Source organism: Somniosus microcephalus, chromosome 27 (genome assembly GCF_052327205.1).
Source record: "Somniosus microcephalus isolate GS21.2 chromosome 27, FLI_Smic_1.0, whole genome shotgun sequence".
Taxonomy (NCBI): domain Eukaryota; kingdom Metazoa; phylum Chordata; class Chondrichthyes; order Squaliformes; family Somniosidae; genus Somniosus; species Somniosus microcephalus.
Genome location: NC_141013.1, coordinates 44,732,977 through 44,750,551, shown reverse-complemented (window position 1 = coordinate 44,750,551; position 17,575 = coordinate 44,732,977). Strand labels below are relative to the sequence as shown.

General features: G+C 49.1%; 1 protein-coding gene and 1 long non-coding RNA gene across 2 annotated transcripts in view; one reads left to right on the top strand and one right to left on the bottom strand.

The window, feature by feature from the left end:
- Positions 1-17,575, bottom strand: part of adamts17 (ADAM metallopeptidase with thrombospondin type 1 motif, 17) — an 821,255-nt gene that overhangs the window by 138,427 nt on the left and 665,253 nt on the right. The window contains exon 20 of the mRNA XM_085968920.1: positions 17,144-17,296. Within this exon, the coding sequence (XP_085825046.1) occupies positions 17,144-17,296 (153 nt within the window). The remainder of the gene's footprint in view (positions 1-17,143; positions 17,297-17,575) is intronic.
- On the top strand, positions 77-11,553 carry LOC147100160 (uncharacterized). Its single transcript, XR_015073845.1, has 2 exons — positions 77-7,477; positions 8,170-11,553. It is a non-coding gene; the product is annotated as an uncharacterized LOC147100160 (long non-coding RNA).

Here is a 17,575-nt window from a genome sequence, read left to right as displayed (position 1 = left end):
AGCCCAGGTAACATCCTGGTGAATCTCCTCTGCACCCTCTCCAATGCAATCACATCCTTCCTATAGTGTGGTGACCAGAACTGCACACAGTATTCCAGCTGTGGCCTAACTAGCGTTTTGTACAGCTCCATCATAACCTCCCTGCTCTTATATTCTATGCCTCGGCTAATGAAGGCAAGTGTCCCATATGCCTTTTTAACCACCTTATCTACCTGTCCTGCTGCCTTCAGGGATCTATGTACATGCGCACCAAGGTCCCTCTGATCCTCTGTCCTTCCTAGGATCCTACCATTCATTGTGTATTCCCTTGCTTTGTTAGTCCTCCCAAAATGCATCACCTCACACTTTTCAGGGTTAAATTCCATTTGCCACTGTTCTGCCCATCTGACCAACCCATCTATTTCATCCTGTAGCCTGAGGCTTCCCTCCTCGCTATTTACCACCCCATCAATTTTCGTGTCATCTGCGAACTTACTGATCATACCTCCTACATTCATATCTAAATCATTAACGTACACTACAAACAGCAAAGGACCCAGCACCGATCCCTGCGGTACAGCACTGGACACAGGCTTCCAGTCACAAAAACAACCTTCGACCATCACCCTCACCCAGTTATTAGAAAGGCTGGCTGTACTTAAAGTAGATAAGTCGAGGGTGGAAATCGTGGAGGTGCTGGCCATAATCTTCAAATCCTCCTTAGATATGGGAGTGGTGCCAGAGAACCGGAGAATTGCAAAAAAGGGCGTAAAGATAAACCTAGCAATTACAGGCCAGTCAGTTTAACCTTTATAGTGGGGAAACTTTTAGAAACAGTAATCAGGGACAAATTTAACAGTCACTTGGACAAGTGTGGATTGCTGTGAGGAGGATGCAGAGAAACTCCAGTATGATTTGGACAGGTTGGGTGATTGGGCAGATGCAGTATAATGTGGATAAATGCGAGATTATCCACTTTGGTGGCAAAAACAGGAAGACAGATTATTATCTGAACGGCAATAGATTGGGAAAAGGGGAAGTGCAACAAGACCTGGGTGTCCTTGTGCACCAGTCGTTGAAGGTAAGCACGCAGGTGCAGCAGGCGGTTAAGAAGGCAAATGGTAGGATGGCCTTCATAGCGAGAGGATTCAAGTACAGGAGCAAGGATGTCTTGCTGCAGTTGTACAGGGCCTTGGTGAGACCACACCTTGAGACCACACCTTGTATGCAGTTTTGGTCGCCTTATCTGAGGAAGGATGTTCTTGCCATGGAGGGAGTGCAGCGAAGATTCACCAGACTGATACCTGGGATGGCAGGAATGATGTATGAAGAGAGATTGAGTCGATTAGGCTTATATTCGCTAGAGTTTAGAAGAATGAGAGGGGATCTCATTGAAACTTATAAAATTCTAACAGGACTAGACAGACTAGATGCAGGAAGGATGTTCCCAATGGCGGGGGAGTCCAGAACCAGGGGTCACAGTCTAAGGATAAGGGGTAAGCCATTTAGGACTGAGATGAGGAAGAATTTCTTCACCCAGAGAGTAGCGAACCTGTGGAATTCTCTACCACAGAAGGCAGTTGAGGCCAACTTATTAAATATATTCAAGAAGGAGTTGGATATATTTCTTAAGGCTAAAGAGATCATGGGATATGGGGAGAATGCAGGGACAGGGTACTGAATTTGGATGATCAGCCATGATCTCATTAAATGGCGGAACAAGCTCGAGGGGCCGAATGGCCTACTCCCGCTCCTATCTTCTATTTTTCTATGTTTCTATGATTGATGTAGTGTACATGGATTTCCAAAAAGCGTTTGACAAAGTACCACATAACAGTCTCGCCAGCGAAGTTGAAGCCCATGGAATAAAAGGGACAGTGACAGCATGGATACGGAATTGGCTAAGTGATAATGGTAAACGGTTGTTTTTCGGACTGGAGGAAGGTATACAGTGGTGTTCCCCAGGGGTTGGTACTAGGACCACTGCTTTTCTTGATATATATTAATGACTTGGACGTGGGTGTACAGGGCACAATTTCAAAATTTGCAGATGACACAAAACTTGGAAGTATAACAAACAGTGAGGAGTAGAGTGATAGGCTTCAGGATAAACAGGCTGGTGAAATGGGCAGACATGTGGCAGATGAAATTTAAGCAGAAAAGTGTGACGTGATACATTTTGGTAGGAAGAATGAGGAGAGGACATATAAACTAAATGGTACAATCCTAAAGGGGGTGCACGAACAGAAAGACCTGGGGGTATGTGTGCACAAATCGCTGAAGGTGGCAGGGCAGGTTGAGAAAGCAGCTAAATGGGTTTATGGGATCCTGGGCTTCATAAATAGAGGTATAGAGTACAAAAGTGTGGAAATTATGATGAACCTGTATAAAACACTGGTTTGGCCCCAACTGGAGTATTGTGTCCAATTCTGGGCACCACACTTTAGGAAGGATGTGAAGGCCTTAGAGAAGGTGCAGAAAAGATTTACGGGAATGATTCCAGGAATGAGAGACTTCAGTTACGTTAATAGATTGGAGAAGCTGGGGTTGTTCTCCTTGGAGCAGAGAAGATTGAGAGGAGATTTGATAGAGGTGTTCAAAATCATGAGGGGTCTGGACAGAGTAGATAAAGAGAAACTGTTCCCATTGGCGGAAGGGTTGAGAATCAGAGGACACAGATTTAAGGTGATTGGCAAAAGAACCAAAGGCGACCTGAGGAAAACCTTTTTACTCAACGAGTGGTTCGGATCTGGAATGCACTGTCTGAAAGGATGGTGGAGGCAGACTTAATCGTGGCTTTCAAAAGGGAGTTGGATAAGTATCTGAAAGAAAAAAAATTGCAGGGCTACAGGGAAAGGGCGGGGGAGTGGGACTAGCTGAGAGTCGACATGGCTCGACGGGCCGAATGGCCTTCTTCCGTGCTGTGACCATTCTAAGATTCTATGCAAAACACAGAAAAAATTGCGGTCAATTTGGGAAAAACAAAGAGAAATTCCTCTCACTGCAACAAGGCCCAAGCACACTATAGTAACCCATAACTCTGTATGTCAGGTTCCCTTTTGAGGAACTGTAGCAACCCCATACCCACCACCTGAGTGGAGACCTGCTCTGCTACAATACCTGAGAAGAGTCCCCTTCTCTGACACTACACCTGAGGAGAGTTACCAGCTACACTGGCCAATACACACATGCATAATTAAAAAAGAGAAAATTGACAAGAGGTAATGGACTGTTTCCACCAATAACTTGTGAGACACTGAGGCCCAGTGGGGACACACGTGAAGGCGGCTGGGTTGTGCTGGTCTGGTCTATAGCTCTCCAGCTCAAATCCTGGTTGGAGTTGCTTTACCAGCAGACATTGTCCAGATCCAGACGGGCTGAAGGCAGGTAGTGCTAACAGTGCCTGGGGCTGATAGGAAGCCAGCTGCCAAAGGTTTCTAGCGATAACTGAAGGAGACTGCACGAGTTGCAATGAGCAATAAAGGTGCAGTTGATTGTGCTTTTGAGCAAGTGTGGCTCTAACATTCTTACAGGGAGAGTGCCCCATGATTTTCTCCTATTTAAATAATCCTTCAAATTTGTTTGTGGTGGATAAATGAATGAGAAAGAACATTTGTCCTTCACCAACCTGGTAATCTGCCTTGAGAGACAGTTAACTGGGTGTAAATCCCTTTAATAAGTGGGTAGGTCAGCACTAAGACTAACACAGCATGGATTTTCAATTGCAAAGGTCAGACTTATTTATGTTAATCTTAGTAAATACTTCTCATTTGTTGGGCATTTTATTTTAATGTTGCAGTGCTCTACACAGCATTAAATTTAAAGCAGTGTTTTCAGGTCCAGCTGCACTAAAAACTGAAACCGCCTCGCACTCACTTCTAGATTTCTATGATTCAGGAGTAGAATGGGCCAGGGTTCACATTAAAGATACTTCAGCGTTTTTCTACGCGGTTCATCTCCCACAAGCTTACAATTGTTGGCACTGATCTTTCACAACTGCTTTCAGTCTGTTTACTTGGGTGGAATAATAGCACAATTGGTGTCGCTAGAAGATTATGAACACAATTGTGAGGTATTGATTATGTAGAGAGAGCAAGCAAAACAAATATTGGCCAGTCTGGCCAGTCAACCACTTCAATTCTGAATTCTGAATAGAGGTCTTTAAGATTACGAAAGGGTTCGATAGGTTATACGTAGAGAAGATGTTTCCACTTGTGGGGGAGACCAGAACTAGGGGCCGTCAATATAAGAGAGCCACTAATAAATCCAATAGGGAAGTCAGGAGAAACTTCTTTACCCAGAGAGTGGTGAGAATGTGGAACTCGCTACCACAGGGAGTGGTTCAGGCGAATAGCATAGATGCATTTAAGGGGCAGCTAGATAAGTACATGAGGGAGAAAGGAATAGAAGGTTATACTGATAGGGTGAGATGAAGGGGTGGGAGGAGGCTCGTGTGGAGGATAACCACCGGCACGGACCAGTTGGGACGAATGGCCTGTTTCTGTGCTGTAAATACCATGTAATACTACTGTCCCCCTCCCCCTCAAATCTGTTGTAATCAATCGACTTCTCAAAAAACCCAAACCCACCCTTGACTCCTTTGTTCTTGCAAACTACCGCCCCATCTCCAACCTCCCGTTCTTCTCCAAAGTCCTTGAATGTGTTGTCGCCTCCCAAATCCGTGCCCAGCTTTCCCGCAACTCCATGTTTGAATCCCTCCAATCAGGTTTCGGCCCCTGCCACAGCACTGAAATGGCCTTTATCAAAGTCACAAATGACATCCTATGTGACTGTGACAAAGATAAACTAACCCTCCTCATCCTTCTTGACCTGTCTACAACCTTTGACACGGTTGAACACACCCTCCTCCGTCAAGACCTTTCCTCCTTTGTCCAGCAAGGTGGGACGTCCCTCGTCTGGTTCCATTCCTAGTCGTAGCCAGAAAATCGCCTGCAATGGTTTCTCTTCCCTCTCCTGCACCATTATCTCTGGAGTCATGCAAGGAATCAAGCCTTGGCCTCGTTAATTTCTCATCTAAACGCTGCCCCTCGGTGACATCATCCGAAAACACGCCAGGTTCCACATGTACGCTGACGACACCCAGCTCTAACTCACATCTCTCTCAACCCCTCCACTGCCTCTGATATGCAGTGTTGAATGAGCAGAAATTTCCTCCAATTAGATATTTGGAGACCAAAGCCATTGCCTTCAGTCCCCGCTACAAGCTCCGTCCCCTAGCCACCGGCTCCGTCCCCTAGCCACCGACTCCGTCCCCTAGCCACCGGCTCCGTCCCCTAGCCACCGACTCCGTCCCCTAGCCACCGACTCCGTCCCCTAGCCACCGGCTCCGTCCCCTAGCCACCGACTCCGTCCCTCTCCCTGATTACTGTCCGAGGCTGAACCAGACTGTTCGCAACCTTGGTCGTATTTGACTCTGAGTTGAGCTTCCAACGCCATATCCTCTCTGTGACCAAGACTGCCTGCTTCCACCTCCGTAACGTCGCCCCTGCCTCAGCTCATCTGCTGCTGGAACCCTCATCCATGCTATTGTTACCTCCAGACTCGACTATTCCAACGCTCTTCTGGCCGGCCTCCCATCTTCCACCCTCCGTAAACTTGAGCTCCTCCAAATTCTGCTGCCCGTATCCGAACTTGCACCAAGTTCCGTTCACCCATCACCCCTGTGCTCACTGTCCTAAATTGGCTCCCAGTTTGGAAATGCCTCAATTTTCACATTTTCATCCTTGTTTTCAAATTCCTCCATGGCCCACCCCTCTGTACCACCTCCAGCCCTACAACCCTCCAAGATCTCTGCGCTCCTCCAATTCTGGCCCCTTGCGTATCCCCGATTTTCTTTGCTCCACCATTGGCGGCTGTGCTTTCAGCTGCCTAAGAAAAGCTCTGGAATTCCTTCCCTAAACCTCTCCGTCTCTCTCTCCTCCTTTAAGATGCCCCTTAAAACCTACCTCTTTGACCAACCTGTCCTAATATCTCCTTATGTGGCTCGGTGTCAAACTTTAGTCTGATTACGTTCCTGTCAAGCACCTTGGGACGTTTTACTACATTAACGGCGCTATATGTAACATGGACTAAATGTAACATTTCCAAATTTGCTGATGACACAAAGCTAGGTGGCAGTGTCAGTTGCGAAGAGGACGTGAAGAGGCTTCAAGGGGATCTCGACAGGCTCAGTGAGTGGGTGAGAACATGGCAGACGGATTATAATGTGGATAAATGTGAAGTTATCCACTCTGGTAGAAAAAGCAGAAAGGCAGAGTATTTCCTAAATGGTGAAAGATTGGGGAATGCAGATGCTCAAAGGGACCTGGGTGTCCTTATACATGTGTCACTGAAAGTGAATGTGCAGGTGCAGCAAGCCATTAGGAAGGCAAATGGTATGCTGGCCTTTATTACAAGAGGATTTGAGTACAGGAGTAAAGAAGTCTTACTCCAATTATATAGGGCCTTAGTGAGACCACACCTGGAGTACTGTGTACAATTTTGGTCTCCTTACCTAAGGAAGGATATACTTGCCATAGAGGGAGTGCAACGAAGGTTCACGAGATTGATTCCTGAGATGGCGGGACTGTCGTATGAGAAGAGATTGAGCAGGCTAGGTCTGTATTCTCTTGAATTCAGAAGAATGAGAGGGGATCTCATTGAAGCATACAAAATTATTACAGGGCTTGATAGGATGGATGCTGGGAGAATGTTTCCCTTGGCTGGGGAATCTAGAACCAGGGGCCACAGCCTCAGGATAAAGGGTAGGCCATTCAGGACTGAGAGGAGAAGACATTTCTTCCCACATAGGGTGGTGAATCTTTGGAATTCTCTACCCCAGAGGGCTGTGGAGGCTCAGTCATTGGGTATATTCAAAACAGAAGTCGATAGATTTCTGACTAGTAAGGGCATCAAGGGATATGGCGATAGGGCCGGTGAATGGAGTTGAGGCAGAAGATCAGCCATGACCTCATTGAATGGCGGAGCAGGCTCGAAGGGCTGAATGGCCTACTCCTGCTCCTATTTCTTATGTTCTTATATAAATGCAAGTTGTTGCTGCTGATTGGTTCTAAGTACCATGCCGATTTATAACCCAAATTAAGGAACTCAAGTTCTTTCAGCTGGCAACCTGAAGGACATTTCACTGAAATTTATTCCTCTAAAAACAAGAGTTCTGTTTAATTTGTGTGCTAGGTAATTGGTTTAATTCAATAGTTAAATATGCTTAATAGACTAATAAAAAGTACACAGCACATTATTTCCAAGCTAGCCCGTAATACATCACTCAAAGCACTCCAAGGTACCAGACCAAGCCCTATGCAGCATTAACTATAGTCAGTAATGTGCTTCACTATAAATAAATGCAGCACAAGGCTAATTATGAAAATACTTGCAAGGTATAAAATGTGCCAGAGAAGAGCACATGATTATAGTTACAGAGGAGGATCCAGCCTTAAAATAAGCAGTAGCTTTCTGTACCATCCTTATGTTCCCATAGGCCTAGAAATTGAGTTGCCTTAGCGCCGCTTTTGCGGCGCTAGAGGGCCTAGCGCTGCAATTGGCGCCGGCGCCGAAATTGCCTGGGGCCCTTCCGCCGCGCTAGACCGGTAGCGCTGCGCCGGCACCGATGACGTCATCGGTGTGCGCAGCGTCCCGGTTGCCATGGCGACGGGCCCCAGCGCCGAAATTCAGTTGCGGCCGCCTCGCCCGTGGCAGCCGCAACTAAGGCTCTGGCAACAGAGTCTTACCTGACTTTGCGCCGGCGCATTAAAGGCCCCGCGGCGGCCGGCCGCTTTCCCGCCGGCCGCCTGGCCGCAGCTCCCTCCCCGGACTTCCCCCCCCCCCCCCCCCCCGGAACAGAAGCAAGCCCGGCACTTGTCCGAGGTGCCGGGCTCATTTTTAGAACGATTTTCGCGGGCCGCGGCCGGGTGCAGGCAGCTCCTCCTTAAGGGAAGGAGGAGGCCTGCACTTCCCGAACCTGCCGCACCGCAGCGGGCGCCGCAGCGCCGGAATAGCGCCGATATTCAGCACGTAGCGCCAGTTTTCAGGCGCAAACACCTCTCAGCAGCGCCGGCAGCCGTTTGGGCGCAGAACTATTGAATTTTGGGCCCGACCAGCGCGACTTAGCTCCGGCACTAACTTCCGGCGCTAAAGCCCTGGCTGCGCCAAAACTCAATTTCTAGGCCATAGTGTATTACTTTACTCATAAGATAAGTAAACATTTTCTAACACTTTCCACTTACCTCACATACTCACCTCTCCACACTTGCACCAATCGCTTACCTTCACGGCGCACTTTTGCACCCCGCAGACCCCCGCTCGCCTCGGTGACCCCTGGGGGGGGTTCGCAGCCTTCGGGAGCCCGCACTTGTGTGGGTAAAATGGGGATAATCCTCTTATCTGGCTGTTAACTACTTGTTAACACGCAGTTAAGTGGCTGTAATCCCCTTCCCGCCTCCAAGGAGATGGGACAGGGCGCGGGTCGTTTAACTGCTTCCTGGCAAGATGGCGCGGAGGCGGGTTGGGGGCGGGTTGGGCACCCGCCTCCAGATTCTGTGATTTTCCCGGCAGTCCCGCCTCCCCAGGGCTGGCAAGATCGTGCCCTATGAAGCAAAGAGGAGGTCCACCACTCCATTGTCAGGGCAACGAGGGATGGGCAATAAATGCCATCTTGCCAGCGATGCCAACATCCTGAGAACAAATAACAGAAACACACCTCCCGGGACTGGGTCCCACCACTGTTAAACCCACCCCACTAGTGCCCGGTACCGACCTCTAACTGGTAACACCTTGCTATGTATCGTTAACTTTCAAAATTGTAAGGGATAAAAATTTGCAAGTACAGATAAAGGAATATATATAATATATACAAAGGACACTGATACAACATCCAAAGCACCAGTCAAAATCCCCAAATACTAGTTAATACAAGCAGCATTTTACTCAGTCACTGTAAATCAGTGTCCTCGATAGTACACTGTGACCTCTGTGCCTGACTGACCTATGCGCCTGACTGACCTCGGCGCCTGACTGACCTCGGCGCCTGACTGACCTCGGCGCCTGACTGACCTCGGCGCCTGACTGACCTCGGCCCCGACTGACCTCTGCCACTGACTGACCTCTGCCACTGGCTGACCTCTGCCACTGACTGACCTCTGCCCGACTGACCTCTGCGCCTGACTGACCTCTGCCCCTGACTGACCTCTGCCCCTGACTGACCTCTGCCCCTGACTGACTGCTGGGCCTGGCTGACCTCTGACCTGTGCTGGGAGTGGAGTTCCTTAAGCTTTCCCCACATTCTCAACCGACACTTCTAATCCCCAGAATTTTTTTAAAAATTCATTATATGGGATGTGGGCGTCACTGTCAAGGCCGACATTTATTGCCCATCCCTAGTTGCCCTGGAGAAGGTATTGGTGAGCCGCCTTCTTGAACCGCTGCAGTCCGCGTGGTGAAGGTGCTCCCACAGTGCTGTTAGGGAGGGAGTTCCAGGATTTTGACCCAGCGACGATGAAGGATCGGCGATATACTTCCAAGTCAGGATGGTGTGTGACTTGGAGCGGAACTTGGAGGTGGTGTTCCCATGCACCTGCTGCCCTTGTCCTTCTAGGTGGAAGAGGTCGCGGGTTTGGGAGGTGCTGCCAAAGAAGCCTTGGCGAGTTGCTGCAGTGCATCTTGTAGATGGTACACACTGCAGCCATGGTGCACCGGTGGTGGAGGGAGTGAATGTTTAAGGTGATGGATGGGGTGCCAATCAAGCGGGCTGCTTTGTCCTGGATGGAGTCGAGCTTCTTGAGTGTTGTTGGAGCTGCACTCATCCAAAGGGTTTGGGGAGTCAGGAGGTGAGACACTCGCCGCAGAATCCCCAGCCTCTGACCTGCTCTTGTTGCCACAGTATTTATGTGGCTGGTCCAGTTAAGTTTCCGGTCAATGGTGACCCCCAGGCTGTTGATGGTGGGGGATTCGGTGATGGTAATACCGTTGAATGTCAAGGGGAGGTTGTTGGACACTCGTTTGTTGGAGATAGTCATTGCCTGGCACTTCTGTGGCACGAATGTTACCTGCCACTTATCAGCCCAAGCCTGAACGTTGTCCAGGTCCTGTTGCATGCGGGCATGGACTGCTTCATTATCTGAGGAGTTGTGAATGGCACTGAACACTGTGCAGTCATCAGTGACCATCCCCATTTCTGACCTTATGTTGGAGGGAAGGTCATTGATGAAGCCGCTGAAGATGGTTGGGCCTAGGACACTGCTCTGGGGAACTCCTGCAGCGATGTCCTGGGGCTGTGATGATTGACCTTCAACCACCACAACCATCTTCCTTTGTGCTAGGTATGCCTCCAGCCAGTGGAGAGTTTTCCCCCTGATTCCCATTGACTTCAGTTTCACTAGGACTCCTTGGTGCCACACTCAGTCAAATGCTGCCTTGATGTCAAGGGCAGCCACTCTCACCTCACCTCTGGAATTCAGCTCCTTTGTCCATGTTTGGATCAAGGCTGTAATGAGGTCGGGAGCCAAGTGGTCTTGGCGGAACCCAAACTGGGCATCAGTGAGCAGGTTATTGGTGAGTACGTGCCGCTTGGTAGCACTGTCAATGACACTTTCCATCACTTTGCTGATGATCGAGAGTAGACTGATGGGGCGGTAATTGGCCGGGTTGGATTTGTCCTGTTTTTGTGGACAGGACATACCTGGGCCATTTTCCACATAGTCGGATAGATGCCAATGTTGTGGCTGTACTGGAACAGCTTGGCTAGAGGCACGGCTAGTTCTGGAGCACAAGTCTTCAGTACGATAGCCGGGATGTTGTCGGGGCCCATTGCCTTTGCTGTATCCAGTGCACTCAGCCGTTTCTTGATATCACGTGGAGTGAATCGAATTGGCTGAAGGCTCGCTTCTGTGATGGTGGGGACCTCAGGAGGAGGCCGATATGGATCATCCGCTCGGCACTTCTGGCTGAAGATGGTTGCAAGCGCTTCAGCCTTGTCTTTTGCTGGGCTCCACCATCATTGAGGATGGGGATATTCATGGAGCCTCCTCCTCCCGTACAACATGAAAAGGTGCTTTTGTGGTTTATATAAATTAGAATTCTGTTTGACATTGCTGCTGACTGACAGGAGATAGACTGAAGTGTATTGCTTTGGTTATCTTCATTCAACTCTTGTTCCGAAGAAGTCAGCTGATTCACTCCATGGTGAGGCGCAGGGGATTGCCGAGAAGCCTCTGCCTCTGATGGCGCTGCTCGGAGATCTGAATGAAAACATTCTCAACCGTCTCAAGCAGAATCACACCTCCTGAAGTTGCATCAATCTGCAGATCATTTTGTTGCTTTAATCTGATGCAATTTTATTTTCTTGACTTTAAAATTTCCCTTTGGTTTGACAGCTTTTGAGGAAAGGCTTGCTAAAGTGACGATTATTTATGAATGGTTGTTAATTGCACAGAATATATATTTTCCAAGGTTTCAGCCAATAAAAACCCGTGTGACATAATGCAAATACAACAGAAATTTATTACAATCATGAAATAGTTTGCAAGGGAACAATAAATTGTACCAGTCCTCTTAAATCTCTTTCCCTCTGCTGCATTGTATATTTGAACGTGCTGAACCAGAGTAGGGGGAATATCAAGTGGCAGAATCTTATGTGAAATATTAATAACGCAACAGCTGCTCTCTGATCCTCTGCCTGTGGTTCCCATAACATGGGCTTACTGGGAAATAGATAGAGTCATAGAGTTATACAGCACAGAAAGAGGCCCTTCGGCCCATCGTGTCCGCGCCGGCCATCAAGCCCTGTCTATTCTAATCCCATATTCCAGCATTTGGTCCGTAGCCTTGTATGCTATGGCATTTCAAGTGCTCATCCAAATGCTTCTTAAATGTTGTGAGGGTTCCTGCCTCCACAACCCTTTCAGGCAGTGAGTTCCAGACTCCAACCATCCTCTGGGTGAAAAAGTTATTTCTCAAATCCCCTCTAAACCTCCCGCCCTTTACCTTGAATCTATGCTCCCTTGTTATTGACCCTTCTACTAAGGGAAAAAGCTCCTTAGTATCCATCCTATCTATGCCCCTCATAATTTTGTACACCTCAATCATGTCCCCCCTCAGCCTCCTCTGCTCCAAGGAAAACAAACCCAATCTGCCCAGTCTCTCTTCATAGCTGAAGCGCTCCAGCCAAAAGCACCTCAGCGGTCAGAACAGGGATCGGAGCAGCCTGCCTCTACCTCTGCTGAAGCCACACTGGATGCACCATGTAGAAGTGGTGGGAAGCGTAAGTTCAAGAAATTGTAATTCACCAAGGGTATGCACATGGGTGCTTGACAAAATGTTTAGTTTCCTTTTTTAATAATGCCACATAGAATTTATTGATTATTCCATGACTTGCCCATTATTGCGTCCTGAGGGCCAACGCGCCCTTTCACGTGTTTCATGATGAATGTCAATACATGACGGGACCCACTGGACGGATGTGCAATGGGTGGATGAGTGGTTGAAGGATTGTTTAGTGCAAAGGGAGGGTGTGGTTTGTGCGGTCCTGGTGGTGGGAGCGGACCGCAGGATTTCATTTGTTGTGTTTCACACTAGGTGAACCTTCACGATATTATGGCATCCCCGGCAGCAATGTAAGCAGCTGGTCTGGTGATGGGCGCCCCATCTTCATCCTCCTCCTCCTCTCTGTTCTCCTCATCCGAAGATGTCTGATGAGCCCTTTCATCCTCCTCCACCTGTAATCCTCTGTGCTGTGCAATGTTGTGCAGGACGCAGCACACCACCATCATTCTGGACACCCTCGCTGGCGAGTACTGAAGGGCACCTCCAGACCTATCCAGGTAGCTGAAGCACATCTTCAACATGCCAATGGCTTGCTCTATGACACACCTGGTGGTCTTGTGGCTCCCATTGTAGCACTCCTGCGCCTCATTGGTGGGGTTCCTCACAGATGCTATGAGCCAATTCTGAAGTAGATATTCCTTGTCTCCTACGAGCCAGCCCTTAAGTCTCCATCCTGGTACAAAGAGGTTTGGAATGTTGGACTGCCGCAGTATGAATGCATCATGACAACTCCCGGGAATCTGGCGCACACCTGCACGAACCTCTTCTTGTGGTTGCGCACCAGCTGCACATTGACGGACGAATATCCCTTGCGGTTTATAAAAACTCCTGGTTGCTGTGGCGGTGCTCGGATTGCCACGTGTGTGCAGTCGATGGCACCCTGTACCTGTGGGAATCCAGCCAGAGAGGCAAATCCGAGAGCCCACTCATTCTGACTATTGTCACAGAAGAAATTTACCTAACTCCCAGCCCTGGCAAACAAGCCTTAGGCATTGATGTGTAGCTGACTGGGAGATCCTAGATATGTCGCTGGTACCACCCTGGAACGATCCGGAAGCAAAATAGTTGAGGATGGTGGTGACTTTCACGGCCACTGGTAATGGGTGGCCACCAGGTCCAGCAGGGAGACTGTCTTCCTGTAGGAGGCTGCAGATCACCTAACGTGACAGCCTGAGCTTCCTGTAGCACGGCTCTTCCGAGAGGTCAAGGAAAACATAGAAGATAGGAGCAGGAGTAGGCCATTCGGGAAGCTGAGCCTCTGCCTGTAAACCCTATGACGTGGGTAGTGCCTCCCGCGACCTCGGCCCCTCTCCTGCGCACCTCCCTCCTGTGCCCCTAGAACATAAGAAATAGGAGCAGGAGTCAGCCATTCGGCCCCTCGAGCCTGCTCTGCCATTCAATTAGATCATGGCTGATCATCGACCTCAACTCCACCTTTCCCGCACTATCCCCATATCCCTTGATTCCCTTAGTACCCAAAGATCTATCGATCTCTGCCCTGAATATACTCAACGACTGAGCCTCCACAGCCCTCTCTCCCCTCCCCTGCTGTGCCCCTCTCTCCTGTGCATGTGCTGATCCCAGCACAGCAAGCTGTCGATGCCGTGGGTGCTGATGGTCTTCCTCTTCTGATGTGCTGTCAAACACACCCAATGCACCTCCCATCCTGATCCCATCAGTTTGAAAGCCTCCAATGACAAGGTTAAACACCCACCTGAACTGCTGCACCATCTTGCCTCCGTTTCCCTGGTCAGTTCCCCGAGCCCCGGGAAACCCGTGCTGCACACGTTAAATTTGGAGCGAAGTTAAAAGCAATTTGCAAAGACCTCACTAACATCTCCTGAGTACATTAATTGCACCAGTAACTATCCGCCCGCCTGCAATAACTAAATCCCCGACTTCGGCGGGTAGCTTTCTCACCGGCATCCAAACGCGCCTCTGTTAAACCCGGAAGTGGGCGTGTTGGAGCCGGGTTGCACTCCCGATCGAAAAATCACAAGTTTTAACTCCCCACCCACCTCCAACCCACCCGTTTTTGGGGGTTAAAACTGCCCCCCCCCAATCTAGAAAACGCCCTTTGTTGTAAATGTTTAAAGTAATGTGATCCTGGGGATCACATGTGACGGGAGGTGTCACAGTGCCTGGGGGAGGGCAGAGTGTCTGGGGAGGGCAGTGTCTGGGGGAGGGGTCACAGTGTCTGGGGGAGGGCAGAGTGTCTGAGGGGGAGGGGTCACACTGTCTGGGGGAGGGCAGAGTGTCTGAGGGGGAGGGGTCACACTGTCTGGGGGAGGGCAGAGTGTCTGGGGGAGGGGTCACACTGTCTGGGGGAGGGCAGAGTGTCTGGGGGAGGGGTCAGTATCTGGGGGAGGGCAGAGTGTCCGGGGGAGGGGTCACAGTGTCTGGGGGAGGGGTCACACTGTCTGGGGGAGGGGTCACACTGTCTGGGGAGGGGTCACACTGTCTGGGGGAGGGGTCACAGTGTCTGGGGGAGGGGTCACACTGTCTGGGGGAGGGGTCACACTGTCTGGGGAGGGGTCACACTGTCTGGGGGAGGGGTCACAGTGTCTGGGGGCGGGCAGAGTGTCTGGGGGAGGGGTCACAGTGTCTGGGGGCGGGCAGAGTGTCTGGGGGAGGGGTCACAGTGTCTGGGGGCGGGCAGAGTGTCTGGGGGAGGGGTCACAGTGTCTGGGGAGGGCAGAGTGTCTGGGGGAGGGGTCACAGTGTCTGGGGGAGGGGTCACAGTGTCTGGGGGAGGGGTCACAGTGTCTGGGGGAGGGGTCACACTGTCTGGGGGAGGGGTCACACTGTCTGGGGGAGGACAGAGTGTCTGGGGGAGGGGTAGCACAATGTGGGGAGGGTTGTCACAGTGTCTGGGGAGGGGGGTCACAGTTCCTGAGGGGAGAGTCCAGAATTGGAGGAACGCAGAGATCTTGGAGGGTTGTGCGGCTGGAGGAGGTTACAGAGATAGGGAGAGGCGAGGCCATGGAGGGATCTGAACACTAGGATGAGAACTTTAAATTTGAGGCATTGCCAGACCGGGAGCCGATGTAGGTCAGCGAGCACAGGGGTGATGGGTGAACGGGACTTGCTGTAAGTTAGGACAAGGGCAGCAGAGCTTTGGATGAGCTGACGTTTATGGAGGGTGGAAGATGAGTGGCCGGCCAGGAGAGCACTGGAATAGTCAAGTCTGGAGGTAACAAAAGCATGGATGAGGGTTTCAGCAGCAGATGGGGCTGAGGCAGGGGTGGGGATGGGTGATGTTAGAGGTGCTGTCATTTGGATGAGACAGTCTGTCCTCTCAGGTGGATGTAAAAGATCCCACGGCACTATTCCTCAATCAACATCACGAAAACAGATGATCCGGTCATTGTCCAGCCCTTTCTGCACTTTGGAAACTGATTCCACGCTACATTCATTCACCTCCTTCAGATTTTTATGACCTCAATGCTCACAATCTTCATCCCTCTCGCACTGTAATTCCTACATCACTGCCTAGATCTCCTACATGTCTTTCCATGGAGCAATTGGAACCTGTTTCTCTCAGTACATTGTTGGCACGGTTTCTTCACGTCTCTCGCAGGTTCAAACAACAGGTGCTGCCTTTTAACTTTCATTATTAGACATGAAGGAGTAGATATTCTTTGCGCTGAAGCATGCACTGAAGACAGTTCATGAACATAGAATAGAATCAGTAATCTTTTGATCTAAAATAAAACTCCCAGATCACGTCCAAAAGATCTCCTCTCAACTGCCTCGAAAAAACAATTGCTTTTTATCAAAATTCTTTCTTATGTTCAACAATTCTTAACTCTATAAAGACTGGAATAGTAACAATAGTAGTGCTTTTTGGCAGAAGACCATTGAGAGTAATGTCCCAGGGTGGACCAAGTTTCATCATAACTCAGCCTTTAAGTTCAGGAATCAATCTCGAAGCTCTCCTCTTTATATATCTTTCCTGTAATACGGAGATCAAAACTCTATGGGCTGCTACAGAAGCAGCCTCACCAAGGCCAGATACAACGTCAGTGTCACCTCCTTTGACTTAGATGTCACACCCCTCGCTATACATCCCGACATTTTAGTTGCTTTCTAACTGCTTGCGAACAGTTGTAATAACCCTTCCACCAAAACAGCCAGATTTCCTTCCTACTGTGTTAGCTCACATTACAACAGTGACTACACTCCAAGAGTGCTTCATGGGTTGTAAAGCGCTTTGAGATGCCCGGTGGTCGTGAAAGGTGCTATATAAATGCAAGTCTTTCTTTCTCAAGCACGTTACTATATATCAGGGCACAGTAGTGTAATGATTATGTTGCTGGACAAATAATCCAGAGAACGGGAGTTCTAATCTCTCCATAGCAGTTTGAGAATTTGAATTCAGTGAAATACATAAATTGGAAATAAAAAAACTGGTATCAGTAAACTCACCATGAAACTGTCGGACTGTTGTAAAAACACAACTGGTTCACTAATTTCCTTTAAGGAAGGAAACACACCGTCCCTACCAGTCCAGTCGTGTGTATGTGTGTGTCTAAGTAATTTTCTCAATGGGACAGATACAACTGAATTGGAATCAAATTAACTCATTTTATATGACTTTGCATTTCCCTTGTGGATTACGTGCTTGCCCTAAGGATCGCACATTCATGGAGTTTACATGAAAGGGAATGCAGGACGTCACTGTTTCTGTGCCTACTGTTTGTCAGAAGTTGAAAGAGCAAATTTATTCTACATTAAAGTGGGCACCATTAACAAACACAGGACAAGTGTTACACTGGTGATAAATTATCCCACAGGGGACATAACAGGTAGGAATAGAGTTACGCACCTTTGACCAGTCTCCTGTTCGCCACTCGTAACACTTCGTGTGATCCTCACACTCCTCCTCCTCCCTGGGTTTAGTTGCAAGATCACATTTGCTTTGTGGATTGGTGCAGTTCACTGTCCTTAGGTGGATTCCTCGACCACAGTCTGTTGAGCACTGCGGGAATTGGTCACAGTTAGTCTTTCAATTCTCCATCCACACTTTTTGGATGTTTCTATTTTTTCATGTCCTCACCCTGCTCTGCAGCATTCCTACCCACCAATAAAAATAGTTTATCAATATAAACAAATGTCTTCTTTATATGTTTGTTCTGCAAAGTGCCAACTATCAGTGTCTGTGCTCACTGATAAAACAACAACTTGCATTTATATGGTTAATAATGTTGGTGAGCTGCAGGCGCAAATAGTCACGTGGGAATATGATGTAGTGGCGATA